The sequence below is a fragment of the Misgurnus anguillicaudatus genome, chromosome 21, assembly GCF_027580225.2.
Source record: "Misgurnus anguillicaudatus chromosome 21, ASM2758022v2, whole genome shotgun sequence".
Classification (NCBI taxonomy): Eukaryota; Metazoa; Chordata; class Actinopteri; order Cypriniformes; family Cobitidae; genus Misgurnus; species Misgurnus anguillicaudatus.
In genome coordinates, this window is record NC_073357.2 from 52,385,230 (window position 1) to 52,402,399 (window position 17,170).

At 40.7% G+C, this 17,170-nt stretch overlaps 1 protein-coding gene across 3 annotated transcripts in view; it reads left to right on the forward strand.

The window, feature by feature from the left end:
* The window catches only part of tspan5a (tetraspanin 5a), a 51,077-nt gene that overhangs the window by 33,226 nt on the left and 681 nt on the right, over positions 1-17,170 (forward strand). For all 3 annotated transcript variants that reach the window (XM_055212751.2, XM_055212759.2, XM_055212768.2), the window contains one exon: positions 17,094-17,126. Coding sequence is in view for 1 of the 3 variants with exons in the window: in XM_055212768.2 (XP_055068743.2) it covers positions 17,094-17,106 (13 nt within the window). In the remaining 2 variants the exon portion in view is untranslated. The remainder of the gene's footprint in view (positions 1-17,093; positions 17,127-17,170) is intronic.

The window sequence follows — 17,170 nt, forward strand, 5'->3', positions numbered from 1 at the left end:
TTGTGTTTGTGTCTGTAATTGTGTGTCTGTGTGTAGTTGTGTGTCTATGTGTATTTGTGTGTGGTTGTGTGTCTGTGTGTGGTTGTGTGTGTGTGTGCATGTCTGTGTTTTTGTGACATTATGTTATATATAATTTTGTGTTTGTGTGTGTAATTGTGTGTGTGTGTCTGTGTGTAGTTGTGTGTCTGTGTGTAGTTGTGTGTGATTGTGTGTCTGTGTGGTTGTGTGTGTGTGTCTGTGTGTGTGTGTAGTTGAGTTTTTCTATGCTATTGAGTGAGTTTTGTGAGACAGAGATAGACTGAGAGAGGTTGAGAGATGATGTAATGTATTTGTATGAATGAGAGTTGACAGTTAGGATTTGAAAATAAACACTCAGCCTAAACATTCTATGAATGTAAGTCTATGGGACTTTTTTGGGATGTTTGATCGGACGGTTTAGGAGAACCGTAAGTCCGATCCCTTAGAAAAGATATAGCAACTCAAGTCAGATCAGACTGAAGGTCTGTGCAAAGTTTGGTGGCTGTAGCTTGAAAGCTCTAGGAGGAGTTAGAGTTAGAAATTTTTTGGGTCAGAAGAAAAAGAAGAATAAAAATAAAAATAAGTTTAAGTGCAACAACAGTATGTTGGCTTTCTCAAGCCAACATAATAATTATAACTAGATAGGTACATTTCCTGAAGAAAATGTGAAGTGGTGCTTGCCGTGGCAAATTTCGGGCGACAGTATATGATTATACTCCAAATCAAAAGTAAAAAGATCCAACTCCCGTGTCTTTACGATGTTCTGATGCGGAGATATAAGGCTTTGTTTATCCGGTTGCTAGGGTACTGTATTTGGTTGCTAGGGGGGAAATGGCATCCACTACTGATTACCCGCCGAGTCACGAGTCAAACTGTCAAACTCCCGTGTCTCTATGATGTTCTGAAGCGGAGATATAAGGTTTTGTTTACACTGTTGCTAGGGTACTGTATTTGGTTGCTAGGGAAAAAAATTGGCATCCACTAATGATTACATGCCGAGTCACGAGTAAAACGGTCCAACCCCCGTGTCTCTACGATGTTCTGATGCGGAGATATAAGGCTTTGTTTACACTGTTGCTAGGGTACTGTTTTTGGTTGCTAGGGAAAAAAATGGCATCCACTAGTGATTACATGCCGAGTCATGAGTAAAACGGTCCAACCCTGGTGTCTCTATGATGTTCTGATGCGGAGATATAAGGCTTTGTTTACACTGTTGCTAGGGTACTGTATTTGGTTGCTAGGGAAAAAATTGGCATCCACTAATGATTACATGCCGAGTCACGAGTAAAACGGTCCAACCCCCGTGTCTCTACGATGTTCTGATGCGGAGATATAAGGCTATGTTTATCCGGTTGCTAGGGTACTGTATTTGGTTGCTAGGGAAAAAATTGCCATCCACTAGTGATTACCCTCCAAGTCACGAGTCAAACGGTCCAACCCCCGTGTCTGTACAATGTTCTGATGCAGAGATATAAGGCTTTGTTTACTCTGTTGCTAGGGTACTGTATTTGGTTGCTAGGGGAAAAAAATGGCATCCACTAGTGATTACACTCTGAGTCACGAGTCAAACGGTCCAACCCCCGTGTCTCTACGATGTTCTGATGCAGAGATATAAGGCTTTGTTTACTCTGTTGCTAGGGTACTGTATTTGGTTGCTAGGGAAAAATGGGCATTCCATAATGATTACACGCCGAGTCACGAGTCAAACGGTCCAACCCCCGTGTCTCTACGATGTTCTGATGCGGAGATATATGGCTTTTTTTACTGTGTTTCTATGGTATTGTTTTTGGTTGCTATGGAAAAAATTGGCATCCCATAATGATTACACTCTGAGTCACGAGTCAAACGGTCCAACCCCCGTGTCACTACGATGTTCTGATGCGGAGATATAAGGCTTTATTTACTCTGTTGCTAGGGTACTGTATTTGGTTGCTAGGGAAAAAAATGGCATCCCATAATGATTACACTCCGAATCACGAGTCAAACGGTCCAACCCCCATGTCTCTACGATGTTCTGATGCGGAGATATAAGGCTTTGTTTACTCTGTTGCTAGGGTACTGTATTTGGTTGCTAGGGAAAAAAATGGGCATCCCATAATGATTACACGCCGAGTCACGAGTCAAACGGTCCAACCCGCGTGTCTCTACGATGTTCTGATGCAGAGATATAAGGCTTTGTTTACTCTGTTGCTAGGGTACTGTATTTGGTTGCTAGGGAAAAAATTGGCATCCCATAATGATTACACTCTGAGTCACGAGTCAAACGGTCCAACCCCCGTGTCTCTACGATGTTCGGATGCTGAGATATAACTGTTTGAATTTTATGTTGCTAGGGTGCTGAAAAGTGGTTGCTAGGGGCGTGGCTTAGTAAGCCTTTAAGGATCCTGAGAAACTGATTGGATGCCTGAGTAAAATGAGCCCACCCACTTGTCTGTAGGACATTGTAAAGTGAAGATATCCCAGCTGGAACTTTTTTATTTCCTTATATGGTCATGTTTCCTGCCCCATTATAAGTCAATGGGGCACTTTTGGGTGCCTCTTACACCCCAGGGGTACAACTTACACCCCAATGTCATGTATGTTTTTACAGAGTCTACCACCCTCTTCAAATGTTGTAACCCACATATTTCTACAAAATCCTCGAGCGGAGCTATGACTCGTCAAAGTTCGGCGCAATGTTAAGTCAATGGGATTTTTTGGGTGATTTTTTGCCCCCCTTTCGGAAATCCTGCACCCGATCCCTTATAAAAGTCATAGCACACCTCTCCTCAATAAACCGGTCGATTTGAGCCATCTTTCATGGGACTACGGCAAACCGTGCGGGACGAGTTACGTGCCGAAAAAACGTGCAGACATAAGAATAAAATATAATAATAAGAACTAGATAGGTACATTTCCTGAAGAAAATGTGAAGTGGTGCTTGCCGTGGCAAATTTCTGGGGACAGTATATGATTATACTTCCAGTCACGAGTAAAGCGATCCAAAGCCCGTGTCTCTACGATGTTCTGATGCGGAGATATAAGGCTTTGTTTACTCTGTTGCTAGGGTACTGTATTTGGTTGCTAGGGAGAAAATTGGTATCCACTAGTGATTACACTCCGACTCACAAGTAAAATGGTCCAACCCCCGTGTCTCTACGATGTTCTGATGCGGAAATATAAGGCTTTGTTTACTCTGTTGCTAGGGTACTGTATTTGGTTGCTAGGGAAACATTTGGCATCCCATAGTGATTATACTCTGAGTCACAAGTCAAACAGTCCAACCCCTGTGTCTCTACGATGTTCTGATGCGGAGATATAAGGCTTTGTTTACTCTGTTGCTAGTGTACTGTATTTGGTTGCTAGGGAAAAATTTGGCATCCCATAGTGATTACACACTGAGTCGCGAGTCAAACGGTCCAACCCCCGTGGCTCTACGATGTTCGGATGCCGAGATATAACTGTTTGAATTTTATGTTGCTAGGGTGCTCAAAAGTGGTTGCTAGGGGCGTGGCTTAATACCTATGTAAGGATCCTGAGAGACTGATTGGATGCCTGAGTAAAATGAGCCCACCCCCATGTCTCTATGACACTGTGGCGCAAAGATATCCATCTGGGCATTTTATAATGGCAGTCTATGGGAGATGTTGCTAGGGTGCCCAAAATTGTTGCTAGGGGCGTGGCTTAATAGCTCTGGGATGATCCTGAGAGACTGATTGGATGCCCGAGTAAAATGAGCCCACCCACTTATCTCTACGACACTGTAAAGCAAAGATATCCCATCTGGAACTGTTTTATTCCCTTATATGGGCATGCTTCCTGCCCCATTATAAGTCAATGGGAATATTCGGGTGCCTCTTACACCCCAGGGGTACAACTTACACCCCAATGTCATGTATGTTCTTACAGAGCCTACCACCCTCTTCAAATGTTGTAACCTACATGTTTCTACAAAATCCTTGAGCGGAGCTATGACCCATCAAAGTTGGGCGCAATGTTAAGTCAATGGGATTTTTTGGGTGGTTTTTCGCCCCCCTTTCGAAAATCTTGCACCCGATCACTTATAAAAGTCATAGCAGACGTGTCCTCAATAAGCCGGTCGCTTTGAGCCCTGTTTCATTGGTCTACGACAAACCGTGCGGGACGAGTTACGCGCCGAAAAAGTGTCCAGATATAAGAATAAATAAATAAATAATAATAAGTATGAGCAATAGTAATAGTGATGCCTTGCATAAATGCAAGCACCACTAATAATAACTAGATAGGTACATTTCCTGAAGAAAATGTGAAGTGGTGCTTGCCGTGGCAAAATTCTGCTGACAATATATGATTATACACCAAACCACAAGTAAAACGGTTTAACCCCCGTGTCTCTACGATGTTCTGATGCGGAGATATAAGGCTTTGTTTACTCTGTTGCTAGGGTACTGTATTTGGTTGCTAGGGAAAAAATTGGCATCCCATAATGATTACACTCCGAGTCACGAGTCAAACGGTCCAACCCCCGTGTCTCTACGATGTTCTGATGCGGAGATATAAGGCTTTGTTTACTCTGTTGCTAGGGTACTGTATTTGGTTGCTAGGGAAAAAATTGGCATCCCATAATGATTACACTCTGAGTCACGAGTCAAACGGTCCAACCCCCGTGTCTCTACGATGTTCTGATGCGGAGATATAAGGCTTTGTTTACTCTGTTGCTAGGGTACTGTATTTGGTTGCTAGGGAAAAAATTGGCATCCCATAATGATTACACTCCGAGTCACGAGTCAAACGGTCCAACCCCCGTGTCTCTACGATGTTCTGATGCGGAGATATAAGGCTTTGTTTACTCTGTTGCTAGGGTATTGTATTTGGTTGCTAGGGAAAAAAATTGGCATCCCATAATGATTACACTCCGAGTCACGAGTCAAACGGTCCAACCCCCGTGTCTGTACGATGTTCTGATGCGGAGATATAAGGCTTTGTTTACTCTGTTGCTAGGGTACTGTATTTGGTTGCTAGGGAAAAAATTGGCATCCCATAGTGATTACACTCTGAGTCACGAGTCAAACGGTCCAACCCCCGTGTCTCTACGATGTTCTGATGCGGAGATATAAGGCTTTGTTTACTCTGTTGCTAGGGTACTGTATTTGGTTGCTAGGGAAAGAATTGGCATCCCATTATGATTACACTCCGAGTCACGAGTAAAACGGTCCAACCCCCGTGTCTCTACGATTTTCCGATGCGGAGATATAAGGCTTTGTTTACTCTGTTGCTAGGGTACTGTATTTGGTTGCTAGGGAAAAAATTGGCATCCCATAATGATTACACGCCGAGTCACTAGTCAAACGGTCCAACCCCCGTGTCTCTACGATGTTCTGATGCGGAGATATAAGGCTTTGTTTACTCTGTTGCTAGGGTACTGTATTTGGTTGCTAGGGAAAAAAATGGCATCCCATAATGATTACACTCTGAGTCACTAGTCAAACGGTCCAACCCCCGTGTCTCTACGATGTTCTGTTGCGGAGATATAAGGCTTTGTTTACTCTGTTGCTAGGGTACTGTATTTGGTTGCTAGGGAAAAAAATTGGCATCCCATAATGATTACACTCCGAGTCACGAGTCAAACGGTCCAACCCCCGTGTCTCTACGATGTTCTGATGCGGAGATATAACTGTTTGAAATTTATGTTGCTAGGGTGCTCAAAAGTGGTTGCTAGGGGCGTGGCTTAAAAGCTTTGGGAATATCCTGATAGATTGATTGGATGTCTGAGTAAAATGAGCCCACCCCCTTGTCTTTACGACATTGTAAAGCAAAGATATCCCATCTGGAACTTTTTTATTCCCTTATATGGGCATGTTTCCTGCCCCATTATAAGTCAATGGGAAAATTCGGGTGCCTCTTATACCCCAGGGGTACAACTTACACCCCATTGTGATCCATGTTCTTACAGAGTCTACCACCCTCTTCAAATAATGTAACCCACATGTTTTTACAAAATCCTCGCTCGTACCTATGACCCGTCAAAGTTTTTGCAATGTTAAGTCTATGGGATTTTCCCCCATTGACTTTTCATTGGGGCACTTTTGGGCGCCTCCTACACCCCAGGGGTACAACTTACACCCCAATGTGATGTATGTTCTTACAGAGTCTACCACCCTCTTCAAATGTTGTAACCCACATGTTTCTACAAAATCCTCGAGCGGAGCTATGACTCGTCAAAGTTGGGCGCAATGTTAAGTCAATGGGATTTTTCGGGTGGTTTTTCGCCCCCCTTTCGGAAATCCTGCACCCGATCGCTTATAAAAGTCATAGCACACCTCTCCTCAATAAGCCGGTCGATTTGAGCCCTCTTTCATGGGTCTACAACAAACCGTGCGGGACGAGTTAGGTGCCGAAAAAACGTGCAGATGTAAGAATAAAATATAACTAGATATTAAAGTTTGAAGACAAACTTTATGTTGGCTTGAAAAAGCGTAGCTTGAACGTTTAAAACGGTTTGACAGAAGTTTAGTTTAGTAGGCTATCTGGCTGTTAGAATGTTTAAGTATGAAGGTAGCATGATTAGCATGAAGTTAGCCTGATGTTAGCATGATTAGCATGAAGCTAACATGATGCTAGCATGATTAACATGAAGCTAGCATGATGCTAGCATGATTAGCATGAAGCTAGCATGATGCTAGCATGAAGCTAGCATGATGATAGCATGATTAGCATGAAGCTAGCATGATGCTAGCATGATTAGCATGAAGCTAGCATGATGTTAGCATGATTAGCATGAAGCTAGCATGATGCTAGCATGATTAGCATGATGCTAGCATGATTAGCATGAAGCTAGCATGATGCTAGCATGATTAGCATTAAGCTAACATGATGTTAGCATGATTAGCATGAAGCTAGCATGATGCTAGCATGATTAGCATGAAGCTAGCATGATGCTAGCATGATTAGCATGAAGCTAGCATGATGCTAACATGATTAGCATGAAGCTAGCATGATTAGCATGAAGCTAGCATGATGCTAGCATGATTAGCATGAAGCTAGCATGATGTTAGCATGATTAGCATGAAGCTAACATGATGCTAGCATGATTAGCATGAAGCTAGCATGATGCTAACATGATGCCTGCATGATTAGCATGAAGCTAGCATGATGCTAGCATGATTAGCATGATGCTAGCATGATTAGCATGAAGCTAGCATGATGCTAGCATGATTAGCATAAAGCTAGCATGATGCTAGCATGATTAGCATGAAGCTAGCATGATTAGCATGAAGCTAGCATGATGTTAATATGATTAGCATGAAGCTATCATGATGTTAGCATGAAACTAGCATGATTCTAGCATGATTAGCATGAAGCTAGCATGATTCTAGCATGATTAGCATGAAGCTAGCATGATTCTAGCATGATTAGCATGAAGCTAGCATGATGTTAGCATGATTAGCATGAAGGTAGCATGAGGCTAGCATGATTAGCATGAAGTAAGCATGAGGTTAGCATGATTAGCATGAAGCTAGCATGATTTAACGTGAAGCTAGCATGATTAGCATGATGCTAACATGATTAGCATGACGCTAGCACTATTTAGCGTGCAGCTAACAAGATTTAACATGAAGTTAGCATGATTTAGCATGAAGTTGCAAGATTTATTATGAAATTAGCATAAAGCTAGCATGAAACTAGCATGAAGCTAGTATGACTTAGCATGGAGCTAGCATGAACCTAGCATGACCCAAAGACCCAACCCCCATGTCTCTATGATGTTCAGACCAAGAGATATAAGGCTTTGTTTATTATGTTGCTAGGGTGCTCAAATTTGGTTGCTAGGGGCGTGGCTTAATGCCTCAATAAGAATCCTATTAAGACTGATTGGATGCCTGAGTAAAATGAGCCCACCCCTATGTCTCTATGACACTCTGGTGTAAAGATATCCATCTGGGCTTTTTATAATGGTAGTCTATGGGAGATTTTGCTAGGGTACCCAAAATTGTTGCTAGGGGCGTGGCTAAATAGCTTTGGGGCGATCCTAAGAGACTGATTGGATGACTGAGTAAAATGAGCCCACCCCCATGTCTCTACGACACTCTAAAGTAAAGATATTCCATCTGGGACGCGTTTATTCCCTTATATGGGCATGCTTCCTGCCCCATTATAAGTCAATGGGAAATTTTGGGGGCCTCTTACACCCCAGGGGTACAGCTTACACCCCATTGTGATGTATGTTCTTACAGAGCCTGTCAGCCACCTTAAATGTGGTAAGCCACAAGTTTCTACAAGTTTCTCACTCGCAGCTATGACGCGTCAAAGTTTGTCTCAATGTTAAGTCAATGGAAATTTTGGGGTGTTCGAGACCCCCGTTTAGGAATTCGGAAGGTCCCATCAGTTAGAAAAGATATAGCACACTAAGTCAGACCAGTCTGAAGGTCTGTGGAAAATTTGGTGCATGTAGCTTGAAAGCCCTAGGACGAGTTAGTGTCGGAAATTTAGTCTCAGAAGAAAGCGGAATAATAATAACTAGATAGAAAAGTTTGTTGACAAACTTTATGTTGGCTTGACAAAGCCTGGCCTGAACGTTAAAAACGGTTTGACAGAAGTTTAGTTTAGTAGGCTATCTGGCTGTTAGTATGTTTAAGTATGAAGCTAGCCTGATTTAGCATGAAGCTAGCATGATTAGCCTGAAGCTAGCATGAAGCTAACATGATTAGCATGAAGTTAGCATCAAGTTAGTATGATTAGCATGAAGCTAGCATGATGCTAACATGAAATAGCATGAAGCTAGCATGATGCTAACATGAATTAGCATGAAGCTAACATGAATAGCATGAAGCTAGCATCAAGTTAGCATGATTAGCATGAAGCTAGCATGATGCTAACAAGAATTAGCATGAAGTTAGCATGATGCTAACATGAATTAGCATGAAGCTAACATGATGCTAACATGAATTAACATGAAGATAGCATGATGCTAACATGAATTAGCATGAATCTAGCATGATGCTAACATGAATTAGCATGAAGCTAGCATGATGCTAACAAGAATTAGCATGAAGCTAGCATTATGCTAACATGAATTAGCATGAAGCTAGCATGATGCTAACATGAATTAGCATGAAGCTAGCATGATGCTAACATGAATTAGCATGAAGTTAGCATGAAGCTAGCATGATGCTAACATGAATTAGCATGAAGCTAGCATGATGCTAACAGGAATTAGCATGAAGCTAGCATGATGCTAACATGAATTAGCATGAAGCTAGCATGATGCTAACATGAATTAGCATGAAGTTAGCATGATGCTAACATGAATTAGCATGATGCTAACATGAATTAGCATGAAGCTAACATGATGCTAATATGAATAAGCATGAAGCTAGCATGATTCTTAAATGAATTAGCATGAAGTTAGCATAATGCTAACATGAATTAGCATGAAGCTAGCATGATGTTAACATGAATTAGCATGAAGCTAGCATGATGCTAATATGAATAAGCATGAAGCTATCATGATGCTAAAATGAATTAGCATGAAGTTAGCATAATGCTAACATGAATTAACATGAAGCTAGCATGATGTTAACATGAATTAGCATGAAGCTAGCATGATGTTAACATGATTTAGCATGAAGTTAGCAAGATATATTATGAAATTAGCATAAAGCTAGCATGAAACTAGCATGAAGCTAGTATGACTTAGCATGAAGGTAGCATAAGGCTAACATGACCAAAAGACCCAACCCCACTGTCTCTATGATGTTCGGATCCAGAGATATAAGGCTTTGTTTATAATGTTGCTAGGGTGCTCATATTTGGTTACTAGGGGCGTGGCTTAATACCTCAATAAGAATCCTTAGAGACTGATTGGATGCCTTAGTAAAATGAGCCTACCCCCATGTCTCTGTGACACTGTGCTGCAAAGATATTCATCTGGGTATTTTATAATGGCAGTCTATGGAAGATGTTGCTAGGGTGCCCAAAAATGGTTGCTATGGGCGTGGCTTAATAGCTATGGGACGATCCTGAGAGACTGATTGGATGCCTGAGTAAAATGAGCCCACCCCCATGTCTCTATGACACTGTAAAGCGAATATATTCCATCTGGAACGTTTTTATTCCCTTATATGGGCATGTTTCCTGCCCCATTATAAGTCAATGGGGAATTTTGGGGGCCTCTTACACCCCAGGGGTACAACTTACACCCCATTGTGAGGTATGTTCTCACAGTGCCTGCCAGCCTCTTCAAATGTGGTAACCCACAAGTTTCTACAAATTTCTCGCTCGCAGCTATGACCCGTCAAAGTTTGTCGCAATGTTAAGTAAATGGGACTTTTCGGAAGTTTTATGTCCCGTTTTAGGAATTCTGTAAGTCGGATCCCGTCAAAAAGATATAGCACACTTCTTCAGACCAGTTAGAATGTCCGTGGAAAATTTCGTGGATGTAGCTTGAAAGCTGTCGGACGAGTTAGCCGCAGAAATTTTAGTCTCAGAAGAAGAATAATAATAATAAGTTTAAATACAATATCAGTATGTTGGCTTTGTCAAAGCCAACATAATAACTAGATGAGGTTAAAGTTTGTGAACAAACTTTATGTTGGCTTGAGAAAGCCTAGTCTGAGAGTAATAGATGGAGCTGCAGTTGGGGCAGATGGGTTAGTTGGGGCAGAATTGGGCAGTTGGGGCAGAATGGGGCAGATGGGGTATTTGTGGCAGATGGGGCATTTAGGGTAGTTGGGGCATTTGGGGCAGAATTGGCTAATTGGGGCAGACGGGGCACTTGGGGCAGATGGGGCATTTAGAGTAGTTGGGGCATTTAGAGCAGTTGGGGCAGAATGGGGCAGATGAGGCAGTTGGGGCATTTCGGGCAGTTTGGGCGGAATGGGGCATTTAGGGCAGATGGGGCATTTAGGGCAGATGGGGCATTTTGGGCAGAATGGGGCAGTTGTGGAATTTGAGGCATTTAGGGCAGAATAGGGCAGATGGGGCATTTAGGGCAGATGGGGCATTTTGGGCAGTTGGGGCATTTAGGGCATTTGGGGCAAAATGGGGCAGATGAGGCAGTTGGGGCATTTGAGGCATTTAGGGCAGTTGGGGCATTTAGGGCAGAATGGGGCAGATGGGGCATTTAGGGCAGATGGGGCATTTAGGGCAGTTGGGGCAGTTGAGGCAGAATTGGGTAGTTGGGGCATTTGGGGCAGATGGGGCATTTAGGGCAGTTGGGGCAGAATTGGGTGTTTGGGGCAGATGTGGCATTTAGGGTAGTTGGGGCATTTGGGGCAGAATTGGGTAGTTGGGGCAGACGGGGCATTTGGGGCAGATGGGGAATTTAGGGCAGATGAGGCATTTGGAGCAGAATTGGCCAGTTGGGGCAAATGGGGCAAAATGGGGCGGTTGGGTTATTTGAGAAATTTGGGGCAGATGGGGCATTTAGGGCAGTTGAGACATTTATGTGTGTGTTTGTGTGTGCAATTTTGTGGTTGTGTGTCTGTGTGTGTGTGTGTAGTTGTTTGTGGTTGTGTGTCTGTTTGTCTGTGTGTGTGTGTGTGTGTGTGTGTGTGTGTGTGTGTGTGTGTGTGTGTGTGTGCGTGTGTGCATGTCTGTGTTTTTGTGGACGTATGTTATATATAATTTTGTGTTTGTGTGTGTAATTGTGTGTCTGTGTGTTGGTGTTTGTTGTTGTGTGTTTGTGTGTGTGTGTGTGTGTGTGTGTCTCTGTGTTTCTGTGACAGTATGTTATATATAAATTTGTGTTTGTGTGTGTAATTGTGTGTCTGTGTGTAGTTGTGTGTCTGTGTGTAGTTGTATGTCGTTGTGTGTCTGTGTGGTTGTGTGTGTGTATGTGTGTAGTTGAGTTTGTCTGTGCTATTGAGCGAGTTTTGTGAGACAGAGATAGACTGAGAGAGGTTGAGAGATGATGTAATGTATTTGTATGAATGAGAGTTGACAGTTAGGATTTGAAAATAAACACTCAGCCTAAACATTCTATGAATGTAAGTCTATGGGACTTTTTTGGGATGTTTGATCGGACGGTTTAGGAGAACCGTAAGTCTGATCCCTTAGAAAAGATATAGCAACTCAAGTCAGATCAGACTGAAGGTCTGTGCAAAGTTTGGTGGCTGTAGCTTGAAAGCTCTAGGAGGAGTTAGAGTTAGAAATTTTTAGGTCAGAAGAAAAAGAAGAATAAAAATAAAAATAAGTTTAAGTGCAACAACAGTATGTTGGCTTTCTCAAGCCAACATAATAAGTTTAATAGCAATAACAATATATTGGCTTTTTCAAAGCCAACATAATAATAATATCCCTGAGGAATAGTAATAGTGATGCTTTGCATAAATGCAAGCACCACTAATAAGCTTAGATCGAAGAACAGTATGTTGGCTTTGTCAAGCCAACATAATTACTTGTATACATTCTCTTTTTTGAGGACCAAGTCTAAAATTTCTGGTTTTATTTCATTTTGAAAGAATATTTGGGGGAAAACTGCAAAAATGTCACTGTGGTGTAATCAGCCTGCATGTGTCAATTGGTGTAACTAGTATTTTTCATAAAAAAAAATGTGGAATAAAATATAATCATCTAGTTTAGTGTAATATGATTTTTTACATACATTTTTACATAATTTGTCAAATATTATTTAGAAAACGGAGCTGTTTTCAGCATATGTCAGGACAAATATTACAAAAACACATTAAAATATACATTTATAAATAACTAATAAAATATATATATTTTTGTGATTACGCTTATGCCATCAAGGTGGATAAAATATTTAATATTTCTCATTCTTTGACTCAATTGGTGGTTACAGCATTTGACATTTTCAGGTCCATTCAGCCTTAACTTTCATAAAAATAGTGCAAATGTAATTTTTTTATGGCATAAAATCAACATAAATACACTATGTGCATTGAAATAAACCTGATGCATGCCTTAAAACAAGTTTTTTTTAAACGATTTTTGAATTTCTCATCTTGCCAAACTGTTTTTGTCACTGACCCATTTCCTAATACATTTTTAAAATCAAAAGCACAAATAAAAAGTTAATGTGCAATGAACTGTAGTATCATTAACTGTGTTGGTTTTAACTAACATTAACAAAGATTAATAAATGCTGAAAGACTATATAAATATATTAACCATTAGCTATATTAAAACTATGCATTTACTAATGTTAAAGGGACACTCCACTTTTTTGTTTTAAATGGGCTGGTTTTCCGGCTCCTCTAGAGTTAAATATTTTATTTTTGCCGTTTTGTAATCCGTTCAGCTGATCTCCGCGTCTGGCGCAACCACTTTTAGCATAGCTTAGCACAATCCATAAAATCCTATTGGACCATTGGCATCGCGCTCAATAATAACCAAAGAGTTTCGATTTTTTTCATATTTAAAATGATATTGAAAAAAATCATATTACGCAGCAGCCGAAAACAGTCCCCTTAGTATCTTTCAATAGCAGGGGACTGTTTTCTGGCACTACGTAATATCATTGCGCCTCCGGCAGCCATGTTACGGCAGCAAAGTCCTTGATTATTATGCCAGAATGAGAGTATAGTTCCTAGCCATATCTGCTTAGAAAATCGCAACTTTAATTTTCTGTCGGTCTTAGTACCTGTTGTAACTAGGGCTGAACGATTTGACCTAAAATCATAACCTCGGTTAATTTAACATCGGTTACGATGAATGAGCGATTATTATTTTTTGCCTCATAGTTCTCTGGCAAGGTTTGTATATAAAGGTGGGATATATTTGTCTATTGAAAGGGCATTTGTTGTTATCTTTGTGATTTTAAAAGAATTAAGTGAAGAGGAAAGTATTAGGTGTTAAGGTTATTTATTGGACATTTTGACTTCAACTGAAATCAAAGCACAAATAGCTTGAAATGAAGTCAAATTTTAGTTTACTGTATACTGCAAGTTTCCTAAAAAAAAGTAGAAAATAAATAACTGAATTTTTTTAAGTCTAGTAATTCAGGGCTTCAGACTAACTTTTTTGTTAGGAGCACTGTAGCCCCTGACTGAAAATTTTAGGAGCACAAGCAGAAAATTTAGGGCACACCTTAAACCAGCCTGCAATGCAATTCACATTTCCCCACAAAATAACTGCATTACTGAAAAATACTAGACTTGACCATATGCAGTTGCTGCACATGTTATTATGCACAATTGATGAAACTTTCAGAATAGGAACTTATGAACCAAAGAATTAAACAACAACCCACATGACTAATTCTTGCCATAAGATACATACATATACAATAAGTTATATCCAGATAATGAGATGAGTGGCATGGTAATACACATTCATTGTATCCTTTACACGTTTCTTGTCTTCTATTCAGTTTTCCTTAACTGGGCACTGCTGTCTAAGACCTTTACTCTCATCTATAATGTTTCTGGTGTTAATGTAGATAAGAAATTCTCCCGTTCTCTCTCTCTCTCTCTCTCTCTCTCTCTCTCTCTCTCTCTCTCTCTTATCTCTGCCATGTGTAATTAAACCTGCTTGCCCGCGTCTTCTCGCGGTTCTGAGGTATGTGTTGACTTTACCTGGGCTGCGTAGACTCATCGGTAGATTCAACTGAGCACAAGGTGACATAAAACTTTTATGTGTCATGCAAATTTGTGGTAAAAATCCGATCGCGCATTCCGTAGTTTTATCACGGGGCCCGCACATGTGCAACTACTTCGTTTTTTGTTTGGCACTAGATGACCTGCTCAGTTAACACACTGTTTGAGTTCTCCTCCAAAGCTGTGTCCCAATTCAGGAGCTGCGACCTTCTAAGGACGTATTTTAAGACCGATTGCGTCACAGCAGGGCGACTTAAGGCCAGTAAGGCCGTCCCATTTCAAAGGATGCTTAGAATGAAGCCTCAAAATGCGTCCTCATTTCTCCGCGCTGTTAAGGATAGAACGAATGGATCCTTAACAGCTGAGGATATCCCAAGGGTCATTGCGCGTCTGCAACGGCTGCATATAATGGGTGGATATTCTAAAATAAACAATTAAAACCTTTATTAAATAAAAGTGTATTTATCAGAAAACATTTTTTTCTTGTCACTGTTTTAGTATTATAAGTTATGTTTTTGTTAATAATATTCTTTTTATGTTGCGTATATTTATAAGGTTGATTAATTTGGTATACTGTTGAATAGTTTAATATACATCAACGTGTCATATTTCTAAAATAAATTAATAATTTTTCTGATGTCATATTTTGTTTAATAAGTCCGAAACGTGCAGGTGGGCGCGTGCAGCAGGTGACGCTAATTATGGGTCCTCCGAAGGTTAGACCGTCTCATTTCAGTTCTCTTCGCGAACTTCTGAGGCTTCCACCTTGAAAGACCAAGTGCTCACCTTTTAAGGTTGAATGCTCATAAGGTTGCAGCCCTTGAATTGGGACACAGCTCATGTGTCTCTAATGCTACTGACTGGACGGGGCGGAGCCACGTAACCTCACACGCGGTAGAATGTTTTAAAGAGAAAGTATTAACAGGATTAAAAACCGAAAATAACCGACTTGATAAAATATGGTCGGTTAACGTTTCTGAATTTCAGTTTCGATTATTTTTCAATTAATCGTGCTGCCCTAGTTTTAACTAAAGAAGAGTCAAGTTTTAAATAGTAAAAATATCAAAACTCTGGTTATTTTTTACACGATGCTAATGGTCTAGTCATATTCAATAGATTATGCTAAGCTATGCTAAAAGTGCTAGCGCCAGACCCGGAGATCAGCTGAATGGATTCCAAAACTGTAAAAATCAAATGTTTAAAGGGACCATTTAAAATGTCCGCCAAAAAAAATCAATTCATACTCTACACTCCAAACAAATGGGGGCAGTATACCTCCAGAAAGGGAGTTGGTCTATTTTAATTTAGCAGCTGCTAATTTAGCAGCATATATCACGTTTGATTTACATAAGCAACTAAGTAAGTTATCATTAGTCACAAAAAAAAACATTCGGTCTCATTAAAATTGCAATGTTTTCCACTACGTTTCGTGCGTCCATTTGGTGTTCATTATCATCGAAGACATTTCAAGCTTCTTATCTAATGTTACATTTTAGCATCAGCTTGGTAGATAATGGGTGAAAACCGGATCGGATCCGTGGGTAGAGCTAACTATTAAACGCTAACAGCTAAGGATGCGCGATAATTTGCATGCGATAGTCATTGCGCTTCTTGTGAGTGAAGCCGGTTTCTTGATTAAAAGTGAATCGCCATCAGCTGCTTTCAGATGGAGCCACATTTAATGCACAAAGCCGTAGTTCATGTACAAGCTGAGCAAAGGTTATCCCAAGGCCTTATAAGTGAACTTCTAGCGAAATACTAACAGCATCTTACTTACCAATCGAAAAGAAATGTTGTCATTTCGGAGTTGAACCTCATTTCTTTCATGTCCATTAGTTGTCTCCAGCGATGAAAAGCAGTGCCAGTATTTACTCTGGTTCGGTTCCTTTATTTATCATATTTTATTTGTGATTCCGAGCGCGTTTTCCCTGCAGCAAATGGTTGTGGTAGTGGTAAATGTCTCTTGCTTTAGCCATTCTTCAGCTCTCTTCCCTGAACTGAAATACGTCCGAAAACCCTATTGCAAGGCAGGAAGGCATCAAGGCATGTCCGAATCCATGGCTGTCTGAATTGCATTTCTCTGAGCTGCCTTCATGTCAACAAGTCAGCTGCCTTAGTTTTCGGACGCAGCGGTACTAGAGGGCTGTACTCCCACACATGCGACTTATTCGTGTACTGCAGTTTGGCTGGCGGTTATGTACGTGGCTCGCATACCGCCTCCCATGGTCGAAACTGGTATTACGACACCTGTCGTGCTGTAGCTAGTAATTTAGCATGCTAATTCAGATTGATATCTCTGCAGCACTATACCTTGTCATTTTTTTAATGGCATCTTTGCCCTTATTTCTTCTCATTCTTTTGATGCGTGTAGCTCATTTTTTAAAATCTTTACCTCAATTATTACAAATGGCACCTATAACTGTAGGGGAGCTGGAAAATTAGCATATTTTTTTTTTAAAGTGGAGTGTCCGTTTAACAAATACAACCTTATTTTAAAGTGTAGCTTTTTTGTTTCATGACCTCATTTATATTTGTCATATCTTCTCTTTAATGCAGTTTGTTCAATTGAAGTGGCAGCTGGTCATTCAGGTAAAATCATAAAGACACTATAAAAATCTATTTCTCAGTTTCAT